This window comes from Budorcas taxicolor, chromosome 21, assembly GCF_023091745.1.
Source record: "Budorcas taxicolor isolate Tak-1 chromosome 21, Takin1.1, whole genome shotgun sequence".
Lineage (NCBI taxonomy): Eukaryota > Metazoa > Chordata > Mammalia > Artiodactyla > Bovidae > Budorcas > Budorcas taxicolor.
In genome coordinates, this window is record NC_068930.1 from 26173396 (window position 1) to 26190446 (window position 17051).

Here is a 17051-nt window from a genome sequence, read left to right on the forward strand (position 1 = left end):
AAGGATATAAATCAGTGAAAAAAATTACAATACCCATCATACCTGCTTTTTTGGATCAACTTAGAAGTGGTAGAAGCATAGAAAAAATAATCTTTATAATACCTGGGGTTTTCCATTGGAGACCCACAGGCTTTTGACAGGTTATGTGAAAGTCTAATCTTCTCCCTCCAGTTATGTGGACACAATAGCACTTAATTTTTTTTGGACCCAAGATCTAGACTTTAATTTGACAGATTTATAGATACGGCCTCTGACTTCTTGGCCCTGTATGTGCAACATTTATATTTCTTCTTAAGCATGCTGTGAGTCCCATATGGACTGTGGTGGAAAAGGAAGGAATGAGAGATGTGGAAGCTATCAGATATCTCCCTTGGTGTGGACAACACCACTGAAGGCAAACTAAGGTGGAGTTATGGATGGAATTGAGCGTCCCTGGTGGCTCAGATGCAGGGGAACCTGGGTTTGATCCCTGGGTAGGGAAGATCCCCTGGAGGAGGAAATGGCAACCCATTCCAGTATTCATGACTGGGAAATCCCATGGACAGAGGAGCCTGGTGGGCTACAGTCCACGGGGTCACAAAGAGTTGGACATGAGTTAGTGACTAAAACAACAAGCTCTTCATATCCAGACACCTTGACAAGCCCACATTGTACATGAAAAGGAAAGGCACAAGAACCTTTCCTGTGATGTGAATGGAAATTAAAACCACAATACTGTGGTGCTCCATTTTTACTACTTAGAGTAGCAAAGAATTTCAGTTCAATGTGGCGAGGGTATCGGGAAACAAGGAAACTCGTTTACTCTTCAGTTCAGTTCAGTTGCTCACTCGTGTCCAACTCTTTGCAACCCGATGAACTGCAGCACGCCAGGCTTCTCTGTCCATCACCAACTCCCAGAGTTTACTCGAACTCATGTCCATTGAGTCAGTGATGCCATCCAACCATCTCATCCTCTGTCATCCCTTCTCCTCCTGCCTTCAGTCTTTCCCAGCATCAGGGTCTTTTCAAATGAGTCCGCTCTTTGCATCAGGTGGCCGAAGTATTGGAGTTTCAGCTTCAGCATCAGTCCTTCCAATGAACACTCAGGACTGATCTCCTTTAGGATGGACTGGTTGGATCTCCTTGCAGTCCAAGGGACTCTCAAGAGTCTTCTCCAACACCACAGTTTAAAAGCATCAATTCTTCAGTGCTCAGCTTTCTTTATAGTCCAACTCTCACATCCATACATGACTACTGGAAAAACCATAGCCTTAACTAGATGGACCTTTGTGGACAAAGTACTGTCTCTGCTTTTTAATATGCTGTCTAGTTTGGTCATAACTTTCCTTCCAAAGAGTAAGTGTCTTTTAATTTTCATGGCTGCATCACCATCTGCAGTGATTTTGGAGTCCAAAAAAATAAAATCTTTCACTGTTTCCCCATCTATTTGCCGTGAAGTGATGGGACTGGATGCCATGATCTTAGTTTTCTGAATGTTTACTCTTAGTGTGAGTTAAAGTGGTCCTGCCTTTTTTTTGAGGGCTTTGTCATTATCTGAGCATATGTATAAAATTCTCTAACCCACTGACACAACAATTTCACTTCTAAGAATTTACCCAACAGACAATACACATACATGTATGACTCATACAAGTATATGCTACCACTCCAGTACTCTTGTCTAGGAAATCTCATGGGCAGAGGAGCTTGGTGGGCTGCAGTCCATGGGGTCACAAAGAGTTGGACACGACTGAGCAACTAACACACACACATACGTGCACACACAACATACACACACACAACAGCTGTTATCTCCCCTACTCACTTGACAAAAGCATGTATTGTTGTTGCTGTTGTTCAGTTGCTCAGCCGTGGGCAACTCTTTGTGACCCCAAGTCCTGCAGCACACCAGGCTTCTCTGTCCTTCAGTATCTCCTGGAGTTTCCTCAGACTCATGCCCATCGAGTTGATGATGTCATCCAACCGTGCATTACCTTCTATTTTATTTTTGTTGTGTAGACTGCTTGTATTCTGACCAGACGATTCTGTTAATATAATAGCTTTCTTATTCTCCCTTCCCATTTTTTACTTCAGCAGTCTTTTTCTTTTCCATACTGTGTCTTACATATGTTGTCTAACACAGAGTTTGTTCAGTGGTCATGGATCTTGATTTTATGGAGACATTTTTCATTTCCTGGGTCTATTTAAACGTCCCATGTGGCTATTATTGGGCTTCCCAGGCTGAGTCAGCTGGGGGCTGTGTCTGCCCTGCAGAGAGGACAGTAAACCGGAGCAGGTGTGCTGCGTCTGCAGTGAAGCGGGTGCGCGTTTCCCAGGCTGGGTAACATGAGAGGTCTGCCTTTACTCTTTTGAGGTATCAGCTGGGGTCGGCTTCCTCTGTAATTCTGCCCCGTCCCCCTTGTGCCCAGATCGGACTCAGCCCGGAATGACAGGGCTTGTCACACTCGTAGGCCAGCACCTGCTTGAGAGAGGGGCGCCCCACGACCAGAGTGTCATCCCTGCTTCCTGCAGTGCTCTGCCTGGTGCTGACTGTCTAATAAGAAACAGAGTCTCGTCAGTGCAGGACCAAGGCCAGTCTAGGGGAGAAAGCTGTTTTGATCAGAAAGTTGGGAGAATCGCTGAGCTTTCACTCTGGCCATAGTTTGGAACAGTTCTCGCTGACTTCTTAGTGATGAAGAGTCATGCTGGGGGATCCTTTGGGCATGCTGCTGCCTCCGTGTTCCCTTGTTGATGTTTTCTGGGTGCGACCCCTGAAGCTGCAGATGGGTGGTCCCTGCCAAGGGTTTTTGGAGGCCATGGTGCTCTGGATCGGCTATTAACTGTGGGCATTGGATCCAGCCTGGGAGGGAGAGAAAGGAACAGCTCCAGACTGGAAAGTAAAACCCGCTTTGCTCCTCGGCTGTAGAAGAACACGCGCCCTGAGCTGCCTGCAGGGTTGTCAGAGGTGGTGGTGACCCGGTGGGGGTTGGACCCTAAGCTGCCGCTGAAGTTCCAGATAGACAAGTGGGAGAGGAGTTGGTAGTGCGCCGGCAGGCCCCTCGCTTTATTGTAGGAGGGAGCCAAGGTGGGGGTGACTCCCTGAGTAGGAACTAGGCTTTGGACGAGCCGCCTCCTCGCCCGGCATCGGGTCATGCGTCAGTCATCTGTCCCGTGTCCTCAGTGTCCACAAAGAGGTCCATGACCACTCTCCATTCTGCCGAGGGAGCCTGGTGCCTTCCTGTCAGGGTCGGGCCTTGGCGACTAGAGAGCTCGGGGCCGCTCAGAGTTCGGGGTGTAAGTATTTTTAGCTTCCTGGCCACCAGAGGGTCTCGAGCGGCTCCTGAACTAGCTGTACTGTCTTGACACAAAGCTAGGCATAGATTTTCTGTAAATGAACAGATGTCCTGAAACATCTGCATGTTCCAGAAAGCTTTATTTACAAAGAACCTCGGTGCTGGATGTGGGCCACGGGCCATGGCTTGCTTACCACACAGCGGAAAGCTCGGGGTGGACTGCTCGGTCAGCACGTGGCCTTGAGAGGTCACCAGACCCACTTCCCTGACTGGGGGGTGATGAGGCGCTGGCGGGCCCCACTGCACAGCTGGGCGGGCTGGATGTGTGGCCGGTGTTGACACTGACCGTGCCGAGTGCCTGAAGCCTGCCATCTGTGTTCCAGTGTGTGCCCTGACTCCTGGGTCATGTGCTTTGACTGTGTCCCACCTGAAGAGGGTGATCACTGACAGCAGTCTTCCTGGAAGTGGGCTTAGGAGTCGCTGGCAGGCTGCTGGCTCTGTGGTTCTGGTTGGGGGCTGGCCTCCTGTTTCTTCAAGCCCAGGCACCTCAGAAGGCCCCCTATGGCTGGGGTCCTTGGGAGACCTCCGGGGAGCCTGGTGTGGAAAGGGTTCAGGAACACCTGACTGGGGGGCCCTGGTGTTGCTATGCCCCCTGGAGATACCTCCCTCTGGGCCGGCTTCCACGTTGAGTGACTTTGTTTGCATCACCCACACTGAGCAGAAGTGCAGGCTGGCTCAGGGTCAGGCGAGGGTGGGCATCCAGTGTGGCAATGCTGGTGGGTGTCTGATGCTTCACTTGCCCCTGTTCCAGTTAGCTGTCGGCCACGAGTATCAGTCAAAGCTCTCCAAGCACTGCTTGCAGGTTGACTCTGTCTGGGGGTTTGTAGGCAAGTTTGGTGTCCAGGGGGACAGAGTGGACCCGGTGAGTGAAGCGTTGTGAGCAGACAAGAATTGGGCTAGTGGTTTCCCCTTGGGGGTCAGGAAGGGGGCTCCTGGGTGCCGGCCACGTGCAAGTGCTTCATTACCAAAAAGGTATCGTGTGTGCCTGTCTCTGGCACGTGTGTGAGGCTCCCACAAGATGGTTTTAAGACCTCAGGAGAGGGCAGTACTGGAACCCACCCCTGCTTCAAGCTACCACGGCATTCTTGCCAACCACATAATCCCACCATGGAATTATCCGTGACATGGCTTTTGTCTACACGGGGTATCCTGTGTTGAGCTTGCCACCAAACCCTATAGGATAGATGTCAGGCAGCTTCTGGGGTCTTCTCCTGCAGAGGTCCATAGAAAAGCCTTGGTCAGAGACCTGCTTCTCAGGAACAACACCAGTCTCAGAAACCCAAACTCACTCTTTAACAACCAAAGAGTTGGCATACATTTTAAGGAGGGTATCCAGTAAACTAAGAGGTCTATGCTAGTGGGATCTTAGAGCAGAGACAACTGTGCCAGAACCTTAAGTCCATGAAAGAGAACAAGTTGACATGGATGAACTCACCACCCAGAGCCACCATAAGAAGTATATTAGTTAGCTTGCACTGTGTAACAAACAACCTCAGAAACTAGTGGCTTAAAATACTGTGTATTTATTATTTCAGGTTCTTTCGGTGGGGTCAGAAATTCAGAAATGGCTTAGCTGTGTGATTCTGGCTTGGGAGTCCCTCATGAGGTTATCATCAAGATGTCATGTAGGGCTGCAGGTATCTGAAGGTGGTTCTGGGGCTGGAAGACCAGCCTGCAAGATGGCACACTCACAGGGCTGTTGGTGGAGCCTCAGCTCCTCACCACATGGACCTCTCCTCAGGCTGCTTGAGCGTCCTCACAACGTGGAGGCTGGCTTCACCCAGGGCAGGAAGTCCAAGAAAGTGAGGAAGAGTCTGACAGGCCTCTGATGGCCCTCTTTTCAGTAGTTCCATGCTGTCATTTCTACCTTATGCTATTCATTAGAAGTGAGTCACTAAGCTCGGTCCATACTTAAGGGGAGGGAGATTGGGTTCCTTTCTGAGCAGAGGAATACCCCCAAACTTGAGGACACAATTTAAAACCACCACAGCAAAACCCCAGGGACAGCAGTATTCTGGGAGCTTCTTCCAGCTTAGACTTTGTGACCAACTACGGGATGGTATCAACTGTCGCTAGCCCCCCTCCCACCTCCCCAGTCAGAAAGTGGCCTCAGCTGGCTGTGTCTACGGGGCCTAAGACCTCTGGGTGTCGGCCACCGTATCCTCACTCTGGAGATCACACTCATTCTCCTCTAAGCATCACACACCCAGAACCCAGCATCCTGGGCAAACAAGGGACCACACCCCATCCTCTCCCACGAGTTGACTCCAGCACCAGTGTTTAAACACTTATTTATTGGGCCATGCTGGGTCTCAGCTGCATCATGCTGGATCTTTCAGTCACAGCACGTGGGATCTTTAGTCGTGGCCCGTGGGATCTAATTCCCTGAGCAGGGGTCAAACCCAGGCCCTCTGCATTGGGCGCATGGGGTCTTAGCCACTGGAGCATCAGGGAAATCCCAGTAGCAGCATTTTTTGAAGCAATAAGACAAAATGAGCCTTCGATTTTATAAAGTCTCAGCCAATTCTGATAAAGAGTGCCTGGTCACATTTGCTGAGTTTTTGGCAACTCGGCAGCATGTCAAAAAATTGGGCCCAATCGCACATACAGGCTCATTCTATGATTTCCAGGACACAACAGTAAGCATCAGTTCATGTTCAGCAGGCCAAAAGAGAACAGCCATTGTGTGATTATCTACTGTTGCACAGTGAACCACCCAGAACTTAGTGGCTGCAAACAGCCACCCATTATCTCTCATCAGGCTGTGGGTCGGGGAGCTGATCGGGGCCAGATGTGTGGTCGATCTCCAGTGGGGACAGTCCTGCATCTACAGTCAGCTGGTGGGTCAGCTGAGCTTGGCTGCTCAAGGGTAGCCATGGTTCACGATGGAGAAGCTGGCTGTTGGCAGGGGTGATGATGGGAGTCTTGTCCTCCAGCAGGCTGGCCTGGGCTTGTTCACAGGGAAGTGGCCAGAGAGCAAAGCTCTCAAGGCCCTGTGAAGCTTGTCACTTTGCCTCTTTCTGTTGGCCAAGCCAAGTCACAAGGCCAGCCCAGAAGCTGCAGAAATAGCTGTGCCTCTTAACGGGAAATGTTGCAATGTAGTGTGGCAAACGGGGCAGTTACAGGCCAGGGCAGGAGAATCATGGCCTCCTACAATCTACTCCACCATGAACTACAGCACCCCAGGCTTCCCTGTCCTTCACTGTCTCCTGGAGTTTGCTCAAACTCACGTCCATTGAGTCTGTGATGCCATCTGACCATCTCATCCTCTGTCGCCCACTTCATTGGATAGAACTGAACATCTTCCTGCTAAAAACTCTTTAAAAACATCTATTTCAAGCCAAGGGCCAAAATCACACTGAATAGTGATGTGTTACAAGTGGTCTCATCAAAGTCAGGGACAAGTCAAGGATGCTGTGATCACCTCTGTTAATTATCAATGCTCTGTAAGTTCTAGAATGTGCTATCAGGCAAGAAAAGTCAATAATAATTGTGGTTACTGAAAGAGGGAAATAAAATAGCCACTGATTAAAGATGATATGATGGCCTACCTGGAAAACCCAAAAGTATCAGCTGAAACATGGTGATAATAGAAGAGCTCTGTCAGGGAGTCAGATGCTAACAACTCTCCAGAGTTACTGTTGGAAAAGAATCATGTAACTGCTGGAAATTGCAGTGGAGAAAGGATGCAATCCAAAAGAGCAAGGTGGTGGGGGAATAGAAATACCCTGTGATTAAACTTAAGAGGAATAAAATACCAATCTGCACAAAAATGTAAAGATCTACTGAGGAACCAAGGATGGAAGGAAGAGGTCGGGGGAGGGAGGAAGGAAGTTTGTATAGATGGATGGATGGATGGATGGATTAATGAGTGGATGGGTAGATGGATGGATGGGTAGTTGGATAGATGCATGGACAGATGGGTGGTTGGATAGATGGATGGATTGATAGATGGAGGATGGATGGATGGGTGGATAAATGGATTAGTGAGTAGATAGATGGATGGACAGATGAGTGGCTGACTGGGTGGACAGGTGGATGGATGGATGGGTGGATGGATGGATGGATTAATTAGTGAGTGGACGGATGGATGAACAGATGGCTGGCTGGCTGGATGGGTGGGTGGATGAAGAGAGGATGGAATGAATAAAGCAGATGTTTACACTCCAATCCTAGAAACATATTCTACGAAACTGAGTAGGAGCTGGGCAATGATTGTTTTCTCCAGAACAGTGGCAAGTGTTTGGAAACGGCCTAAGTGCTCATCAGTGAGGGGTGAGGTACAATCTGTGGACACCCTACAAGGAAGAGACCTCCCCCTCCTTCCTGCCACCTTCCCCATCCCCAGGAGTTCATCAGGGGTTCTGCTGATGTCCCGCCCCCAAGCCCATCCTCACGGTCGGAGGGGGGATGCTGCTTGAGTTCACCATCCGTTAAACTCAATTCATAAGAGGCTCCCTTTACTGAGATACTTTAATAAAACCTCCGGGGAACCCTCAGCACCTTCATTTCTAAAAAGGTGGCTCTAGTGAACCCTCTGGGGCACAGAGAGCAGAGCAGTTACGCTGAGAACAAGTGCATCAGTGCGGGGTGAGTTAACCACCCTCACGCTCACCCTTAGAAACAAGGAAGACAAACGGACGAGAAAGCCTTCACGTTTTTTGTGTAAAATAACCATGAGCCTGAGTCAGGCTCCACCTGCTCCTCAGGGCAGGTACATCTGGGAGGTCATGTCTCCTCACCAGGGTTCCTCTCCAGAGTGGACACACCGAGCGTGGGGACTGAGCTGTGTCCTGAGTCTGCACTCGAGAAATGAGGAGCTGGCCGGCCCTGATCTCCTGGCAACAATCCACATTTCCACCAGATTCGTTTTAATTTTTCCAACTAGGAGGACCCTCTTACAGGACTTTCAAGGCCTTGCCACATGGAGGAAACTTGGATGAGCACGATACGACTTGGTGTGATCTGGCGGATGTTCGGACTCTTAAAACCCTGAGAGGCCAGGGTCTACAGCTCCCGAAAAGGGAACTGCCCAAGAGGACAGGCCGGACAAGGCAAATGAAGGAAAAACAATGCAGCCTGGGGGCTAAGCCTTTTCTCTTTCACTTTCTTGACATTTATATTTACATTTCTTTTAATACATTTTCAAAAACTTCCTTTTTTTTTTTTTACAATTTTCACATTTTCAAAAGTCCCTTGTTTATGTTTTCAAAAACTCCCATTTCTCTATTCACAATGCCACTGCAGCCCTTCTGTTACAAAAATAATCAGTGTGAAGTATTCAATCATCTATCTTTTAACAACACTACTGCTGCAAATGAAAAGCTGCCATGGTTTTGAATGCTAGAACTTTAAGCTGGAACAGTGGATGTCTGTATAGAGAACCCCGGCAGCGACACAAACTGGGCTCGAACTCTCCCTAGGGAAGGAGGGAGGCGTACCGTTCTGGACCGGGCGGAGCGGCCGGTCAGGGACATGCTCTCCTGGATCGCCAGCTGCAGCTTCAGCCGGTGCAGCGGGTTGCTGATGCCGATCTCACGCTGGATCTCCGTGTCCAACAGGGTGACAGGGTGGACATGATGGCACCGCTCCTCACGTTGGCTGGCAAGCAGCTACCTACCAGGCCGGGATCCCGACCCAGAGCTGGGACAGGAGACAGGAGGCAGGAGGTTATGCGTGGCTGTGGAGGGACTGACACACCCAGGCCAGGACGGGGGTGCGGGTGCGGGTGGGGGTGGGGCGCCTACACACCTCCAGCCAGACCACAACAGTTGGCCCGTCCCACTGTGCCAAGGCCCGCCTTGTCTCCCGGCTTCCTCCAGCAACTCATGCCGGCAAGTAACGAAACATTCAAAATTCAAGAATCACTACTACACACGGGTATAAAACAAGTTAACCTAAGTATTTATTTTCTTTATAAATTTGAAAAGTGAAAGAGTATGTATCTCACCATTTTCCTTTAATCTTCTAAACCATCTACTTAATGAGAGTTCAGACATATTACAAAGAACCCCTGAGTCATGAAATGCTGACTTAGTCCCCACAATTCCTAACAGAATCACCTCCTTCCCGATGAAAGAATTATTGCCAACCTTAAAGGATTCAGAAGTCTGCACATCCAAGGGAAGAGGGTAGTCAAGGAAAAACATCCACTCTTCCCTTTCTAAACAGTGAGGACAGATACGTAGAAGAGGAAACCACACCGAGATCTGAGCAGAGGGATCTGTCCCTGAGAGAGCTTCAGGAATGCACACCATTTCACAACAGACGCACAAAGAGTGACACAGACTTTCAACACAGAACGCTATAACACGGCAAGCAAGGAGAGGGCTGGATGGGGGCTGTTTCTCTCCTGCACTGCTGTTCAGCTAACTAGTTATGTGCTAAATTAAGATACTGGTTATTCTTTTTTGACTAGGCCACTGTGTGGCTTGCAGGACCCTAGTTCTCCAACCAGGAATCAAACCCCAGGCCTCCTGCAGTGGAAGTGCAGAGTTCTAGCTACTCGACTGCTAGGGAATTCCCTGAAGATACACAGGGGCTTTTCAATACACTCAAATAGCATCAGACTTTACTTCAGACTGTGAAGTCTATGTATGGTTAAAGCTCGAAGTGCTTCACATCAAATTTCAAGTAACTGTTCCTTTACTTCAACCTTAGGTTTCCTAGAATAGTAAATATTCTATTTTCTGGGAATAATTATACCAGAAAACACAACATGTATCTTAATAGCTCAAAAAGTGAAAGTGAAAGTGTTTTCGCTCAGTCATGTCCAACTTTTTGCGACCCCATGGACTGTAGCCTAGCAGGCTCCTCCCTCCTTGGAATTTTCCAGGCAAGAGTACTAGAGTGGGTTACCATTTCCTTCTCCAGGGGATCTTGGATCTCCCAGGGATCAAACCCAGATTTCCCACATTGCAGGCAGATGCTTTACCATCTGAGCTACCAGGGAAGCCCCTTAATAGCTCAAAGAGAGTTTTAAAAAAAGGCAAACTTTTAAAATTCCCGTATCCCAGGGGAACGAGCATGTACCACATGCCTGGAGTTTGCGTCTCAACCACAACCACCATCCAGAAGCAAATGGAAGACTCGCCTGGCTTCTGCTGGGGTGTATTTCCTTCCTCGGCTATAAGATATCGCATCACTCTGCTGTCAACGGCTCACTCTCAGCTGAAACCTCTCTTTACAGAGACAGCTTCAGAGACGAGCCTGGGGGGCTGCCTGTTCTGCTGCAATGACCCTGCTCAGCCCGCCCTGCGGGGCTACTTAGCTAGGACCGCCTGTGCCTCCTCGAGGATGAAACTGGAGTCCCCAAGTGCGATTCATTAAAACACTTGCTGAGCAGTAAACTGACGTGGCATGCTTCCTCGCCTTAAAATTAGAGTCACAGGAGAAAGACATTCGGAAATACAGTGAACTCTATGGGGAACAGATACGCCCAAGAGAAAGCCACACCCTCTGTGGCTGACAACGGGCACTTTAAAGCAGGATATGAGCACCACGGTCAAGCTGTCTTTCCTAACAAGATGGCTGTGTGAGCTTCTTCCCATCAAATGCTACACACGTGGCACCACCCAGACAACAGGTGTGGCCTTGTTTTCTAAGACTGACCGTCCGCACAGCCCAGCACCTCCTATGAGGGGTCGCTGGGCTCCCCTTCACCAACACCGTGCCCTACTCCTGCAGCGCTGCTCAGCTCAGAGCCTGGAGCTGGGGACGAGCCCCACGGGGAGGCTTCAGGACGCACACAGCTCAGCAGACCTGCTGACTCGGCTTCCCCTGCGAGCTGGCGCATGACAGTGTCCACCAAGGGGAAGAGGAAAGACAGCATTTAGAGCAGGAGGTACACGATGCCCGAGGGGAGTCCCCGCACGCCTAGGACACTGCGGTGACCAACGGGGATGCGGCGGCCTTGGCCCCCACTCCTCATGGAGCACATCCAGCACCTGGTGAGCCCGCAGTGCTCTCCCTGGGAGTTTCCACAGAACGTGAAAATCTGAGATTCACCAACCCTCAAAAATTCTCTGAAAGTGGATGCATTGGCTGCGTAAATTTAGCAATTAAAAGAATACCTTTGAGACAAATTGGGGCTTATTAGAAAGAAAAGTTTTGAGAAACAAACTGATTCTCACATCTATAATGCCATAAATGTTAAACTATATTCAAGTGATATTTTTTCTGGAATACTAAAATATTTTTTCATGTTTTATAGGTAAGGCTTTTCCCCTGTAGTCAATGTTGTCTCTGGTTGACTGACAGAGCTGAGATTACCCACTGTGGTCAGAAAATCCTCGTACTTTGAATTGTTCTCTGTGAAGCCACCAGAACATCCTAGAATTTGCCACGGCGTAGCAACAGAGCAAAGAAAAATCCACTTGTGCACGCACGCACACGAACACACACACACAAAGACGTCTACCTTAATGCCAGATCTAGAGAAACCTGCCTACCAGAAAACACACACACACACACACACACACACACATCCCTAAACACAGGCACCGAATCCACTGGGATTCCTTTAAAATTATCCTTCCATCACTTTCAAGACAAGAGGCACAGGGCTCTGAAACTGACGACAAGGCGTGCAGGCTCCTCACTTGCAGGTGTCCCTCATGTCCTCGTGGCTGGCCGTGCGCAGCGCCCCGTCTGCAGCCGGTCCAGCCGAAGGGACCGCAGAGAGGTGGGGCTCGAGGTTTCACTTTTGATGGTGGACTTGTCATCTCGTACCTCTTCCCGTAAAGCTGGCAGCTGAGGGAATGAGGTAAGTGTAAAACTGGGTGACAATAGACTGTGTCGAATATGTGATCTGGAGCTCTGTGAATAGCTGAGTAGCTGTGGAGTAGCTGTCCCCATGTCGGCGTTTCTGTCATTGAATGTGCCGTTGATGCTCCAGTGTGACCGTCCCGCCCCCCATCTGGGTGGCAGGGACCCCCACGCGGCAGCCCCCAGGCTTGCTCTCTCCAGCTCATCCACCCTCTAGAAGTTTCCCCACCCTCAGTAGGAGTTGGCGCTGCAGGTGTGTGTGTGTCCTCGTGCCCCGTGTGATACTGCATGACTAACCACAGTTTGTGTTTGCACGCTTCCTCCCGTGCTCTTGGGATCAAGCAGCGTGGCGGGAACGCAGAGGCTGGATTGTGCTACAGTCAGGACTTACTCCTGCTGAGCTTTGCGGTGAGTACACGCCAGCCTGGTCCCGCGGGGGCACGGAGGCCACTCCCTAGGAGTGGAGGGTCAGCAGGTCTATGGAGGTCGCGCCCGGGAGAGGAGCCCTCAGCAGCAGAGAACGTGACCTTGGCGCTCGCCTGCCACCCGAGTGGTCAGAATATGGCCCGAGTCTCCCTCGCGTCCATGCACACGGGTGTCCCTCCCACAGCAGCAGTGCTGCTGGCCATGCCCTGCGTGCACGTTCTCGGAGGGAACAGGGCCCAGAGCATCAGGGTTCACAGGGCTGCCCTGCCCTGGGCCTCTTCATCCAGAGGCCAGTGTTTAACACAGAAGTGCCCTGGCATCTGGGGGTCAGCCACCGCTGAGGGGCCCCCCTCCCTTGCAGGTGCTGCTCTGGGCGGTCCTCTGGTGGGTCCAGCCCGGGAGCCCAGCCCTGCTCGAGCCACTCTGAGAGCAGGAGGCTGTCTGCTCTCTCCTGTTCACGTCTCAGCTAGAAAGCTGGATTGGGTTCTAAGTTTTTTTACCAGCAGCTTTTAGCTATATGTCAGAATAAAGTCAGCCACAGAGTTCTCTCCTTGATCTGCTTGGTCCTTCACATTTCTCTGAATTCTCAAAGCAGCTGAAGCCCAGAATGGGGAGGGGCGGGGTGTCTGGAGAGGAGGGGCTCGGGCACCAGCTGCCGTCCCAGGACTGACTCGTCTATGTGTTTGTTTCCAGTTTACCCGCACTACTTCTGTAGGTGATTATACAGCGTCCAGAAGACGACAAAGGCTACATTTTGAACGTGATGCAATCTTTAATCTGTCAATACTTGTTATATGGACCATAAGATATTTTATTAGAGTTTTTCATTAGTGGAAAATTCATGAATACCATAGAGAAAATATTTTAAAATTTAATGTTTCTTATATTTATGTAAACTTATGACTTCATTTATATACTTCCTTTTTCTTGTCTATCCAGGCTATGAATATCCTTTCAGATCAGTTCCTGTTCTGATACCTGATTTTAGTCTTTCAAATGATTGTACTGTAATACTTGTCTGTATAAATCCTATGAACAAATATAGGGCTTTTGCAAATGATGCATTTATTGTCATTATTCTTGTTTAATTTTTAAATGTTAAACCATGAGAGAAGGGGTTTTACTGCGATTGTAAAATCTTCATGACACGGTGTGCATTATCCTTCCAGAATGTAACCAAGCTCTCCAACAATCACTCTGAAATGAGCGAACTTAATTTCAACCAATTGTTGTATTTTAACGACCGACCTAAACTGTACTTTGTTTCTGGGAAGAAATGCTTTTTGTCTGCAGCGTGAAGCCATTTAAAAGTACTGGGTGTTAAATGTGAGCTTCTAATGAAATTTGGGCTGAAAGGATAACTAGAAGAAGACTATGAAAATCTCTCCTGTAACTAGTCTCTGTGGACCCAGATCCCTCCTCTCTGGTGAGACTCTTCGAGGACCAATCGCGATGCCCTGCACCCGCTGCGGAGCCATCGAGCTGGACAGTGAGGGCGCCACATCCCCGACAGACAGACAGCATAGTGCAGCTCTGACAAAGGCCTTATTTTTCTGATGTAAATCATCTTTTTACATCTGTTTGTAAACATGTTTAAAGAATGGACCTAGGCATACATTTTTAGATTTTGATGACATAGCCATTTTGGATAGTATAAGTAGCAAAGGTAACTTTTACTTTTTCAGCAGCACATTAAAGCAGCCAGCAAGAGATGCGTTCAGATCATGGTGCCTTATTATGCAGCTGATCTCTCAGTAGACACAGATGGAAAGTCTCTTTACGTGGTGTTCTGCCTTTACTTGTACAATTCATTGTTAACATTCTGATTTTCTATTAATCTTTTGTGAACTTCCTGATATGTGACAAAGTATGTATAGGCTACTTTTGAACTATTTTTTATCACAGTATTATTTATTGCTTTCTTTCAATAAAGTACTGAAGCAAAATTTCTGCCAATAAAGAGTGCCGAGGGTAAGCTGTATTCTCAATGAGAACAGACCAGAGCTGGTAATGGGAGCCCGTGTCACCACACGGACGTTCTGTTAAGAGAAACGGGTGGATACAATGGAAAGGCTAGAAGGCGGAAATATAGGTGTCCCCAAAGGACAACCGACCTGGTATTCATGTCCTTGGCTCTGGAGACAAGGGACTCCATCACTTCAGCACCTGCGGGGACGGGGCCCCTCTGCTGCTGAGGCGTGGGCAGCGGGCCGAGGGTGGGAACAAAGTGCAGGTGTCGAGGCTCACCGTGGATCCCAGGGTGGGGTGGCTGAGGGCAACCCTGACGTGGACCCGAATGATGCACTAGGGAGTGTACGTGTGCACGCTTGTGTGTGGGAGCTTTTCATGTTATTTTGGTCAACAGTCTTTGCTATTCATATATCCACAGAAACAAGAATGTAGCAGGGGGAGGTGGGAGGGAGATTCAAGAGGGAGGGGACACACGCACACCTATGGCGAATTCACGTTGCTGTAAGGCAGAAATCAAACCGATACTGCACAGCAGTTATGCTTCAGAAAAAAAGAACATAGCAAGGTGGTCAGGAAAGTATGAAAAAAAGATTTCTCAGAGAGATTTATAATCACAACTCTGTGTACATCTGGGAGCAGGCTGCCCACCACCATCAGACCTTCCCACCAGCATCAGACGTTTAACCCCCAGCATCAGGCCTTAGTCGAGCATCAGGACCTCCCCCAGCATCAGACCCTAGTCCAGCATCAGATGTTCCCGCCACAGCGTCAGGGCCCTCCCCCAGCATAAGGCCCTCCTCCAGCATCAGGCCTTAGTCCAGCATCAGGCCCTCCCCCAGCACCAGGCCCTCCCCCAACATCAGGCCCTCATCCAGCATCAGACCCTCCCCCAGCATCAGGCCTTAGTCCAGCATCAGGGCCCTACCCCAGCATAAGGCCCTCCTCCAGCATCAGGCCTTAGTTCAGCCCTAGACCTCCCCCGGCATCAGACCCTAGTCCAGCATCAGATGTTCCCGCCCCAGCGTCAGGGCCCTCCCCCAGCATAAGGCCCTCCCCCAGCATCAGGCCCTCATCCAGCATCAGACTCTCCCCCAGCATCAGGCCTTAGTCCAGCATCAGGGCCCTCCTCCAGCATCAGGCCCTACCCCAGCATCAGGCCTTCCTCCAGCATCAGGCCCTAGTCCAGCATCAGACATTCCCCCAGCATCAGGCCCTCCCCCAACATCAGGCCCTCCTCCAGCATCAGGCCTTAGTCCAGCATCAGACCTTCCCCCAGAATCAGACCCTAGTCCAGCATCAGGCCTTCCTCCAGCATCAGGCCCTAGTCCAGCATCAGACCTTCCCCCAACATCAGGCCCTCCCCCAGCATCAGGCCTTCCCCCAACATCAGGCCCTCCCCCAGCATCAGGCGTGGCAGCCCCACTTGTCTGACGCTCCTGAGCACACTTAGGCAGCCCCAGAGCAGCGGGACAATAGCTCTTGCAGGATGTGCATCTTTAGGAATCACCTGCGGAGCAGCAGCAGCTGGGGTCTGTTTCAGGCCAAGGAGAGGCAAAGAAGAGGCACTTGTGCCGGAGGCAGCGGTGGGTGTGGGCACGTTCCCCAGCTCTGCTGCCTCCCCGAGGGGGCTTTGCTCTCCTGCTCTTCTCACATGCTCACTCCAGGGCCCCAGGGCTGTGTCCTTCCAGATTCACGGTCTCCTTGATATCTCAAGCCCAAGTCCTGAGTTGCGTCCCAGTCCGGCGTGGCAGAGGGCTGGGAAAACCCAAGCTCAAGGGCTGAAAGGATCCCAGGGACACAGCCGGGCCCCAGCGGGTGTCAGAGCAGGCGATGAGGGTGGCCGCCCACAGAGAGCCCCACAGCAGCACTGGAAGGAGAGCAGGGATGTCTTAGCTCACTTGGGGACGTTGCCTGGCCTCAGCACTCAGATGCCACCCCCAGCAGCTCTGGGGACACAGGAAGCCGGTGAGTGACACCACGCCACTTGGGCCGTGTGGGTGGGCACTGCTGACCATGGCCTCGGTTTTCATTCCAGTTCCGACTGTCCCTCCAAGGGCTGGCGGGCTCCTTCTCCGAATGGCACAGATATTTTCTATGTGGGCGAACACATCCCGGCTTGTCTCTGTCGGCACTGTTGTCGCTCTTCGTGTGTTTTCCTCTTCTCATCCTGTGCTTGCTGCTCTTCCAGTTTAACTTAGGAGCAGCCCCCTGATTTTCTGCATTTCCTAGTTGTCAGCGTTCCCTGGGGCTTTCCAGGTGGCGCTAGCGGTAAACATCCTGCCTGCCACTGCAAGAGATAACGAGACATGTGGGGTCGATCCCTGGGTTGAGAAGATGCCCTGGAGAAGGGCATGGCAACCCACTCCAGTATTCTTGCCTGGAGAATCCCACGGACAGAGGAGCTACTGGGCTACAGTCCCTGGGGTCACAAAGAGTCAGACACGACTGAAGCAGTTGAGCACACACTCAGCTTTTAGTTCAGTCACTCAGTTGTGTCCAACTCTTTGCCGCTCCGTGGACTGCAGCACTCCTGGCTTTGCTGTAATTCACTGTCTC

The 17051-nt window shown here is 50.4% G+C and overlaps 1 protein-coding gene across 1 annotated transcript in view; it reads right to left on the reverse strand.

Annotated features, from left to right (window-relative positions):
- Positions 1–2356: 2356 nt before the first annotated feature.
- LOC128067000 (liprin-alpha-1-like) overlaps positions 2357–17051 on the reverse strand; it is a 36548-nt gene continuing 21853 nt past the window's right edge. Inside the window, exons 17-20 of the mRNA XM_052660128.1 lie at positions 8953–8975; positions 8774–8878; positions 8235–8339; positions 2357–2533 (exon numbers count right to left, since the gene is read on the reverse strand). Of these exons, the coding sequence (XP_052516088.1) occupies positions 2357–2533; positions 8235–8339; positions 8774–8878; positions 8953–8975 (410 nt within the window). The remainder of the gene's footprint in view (positions 2534–8234; positions 8340–8773; positions 8879–8952; positions 8976–17051) is intronic.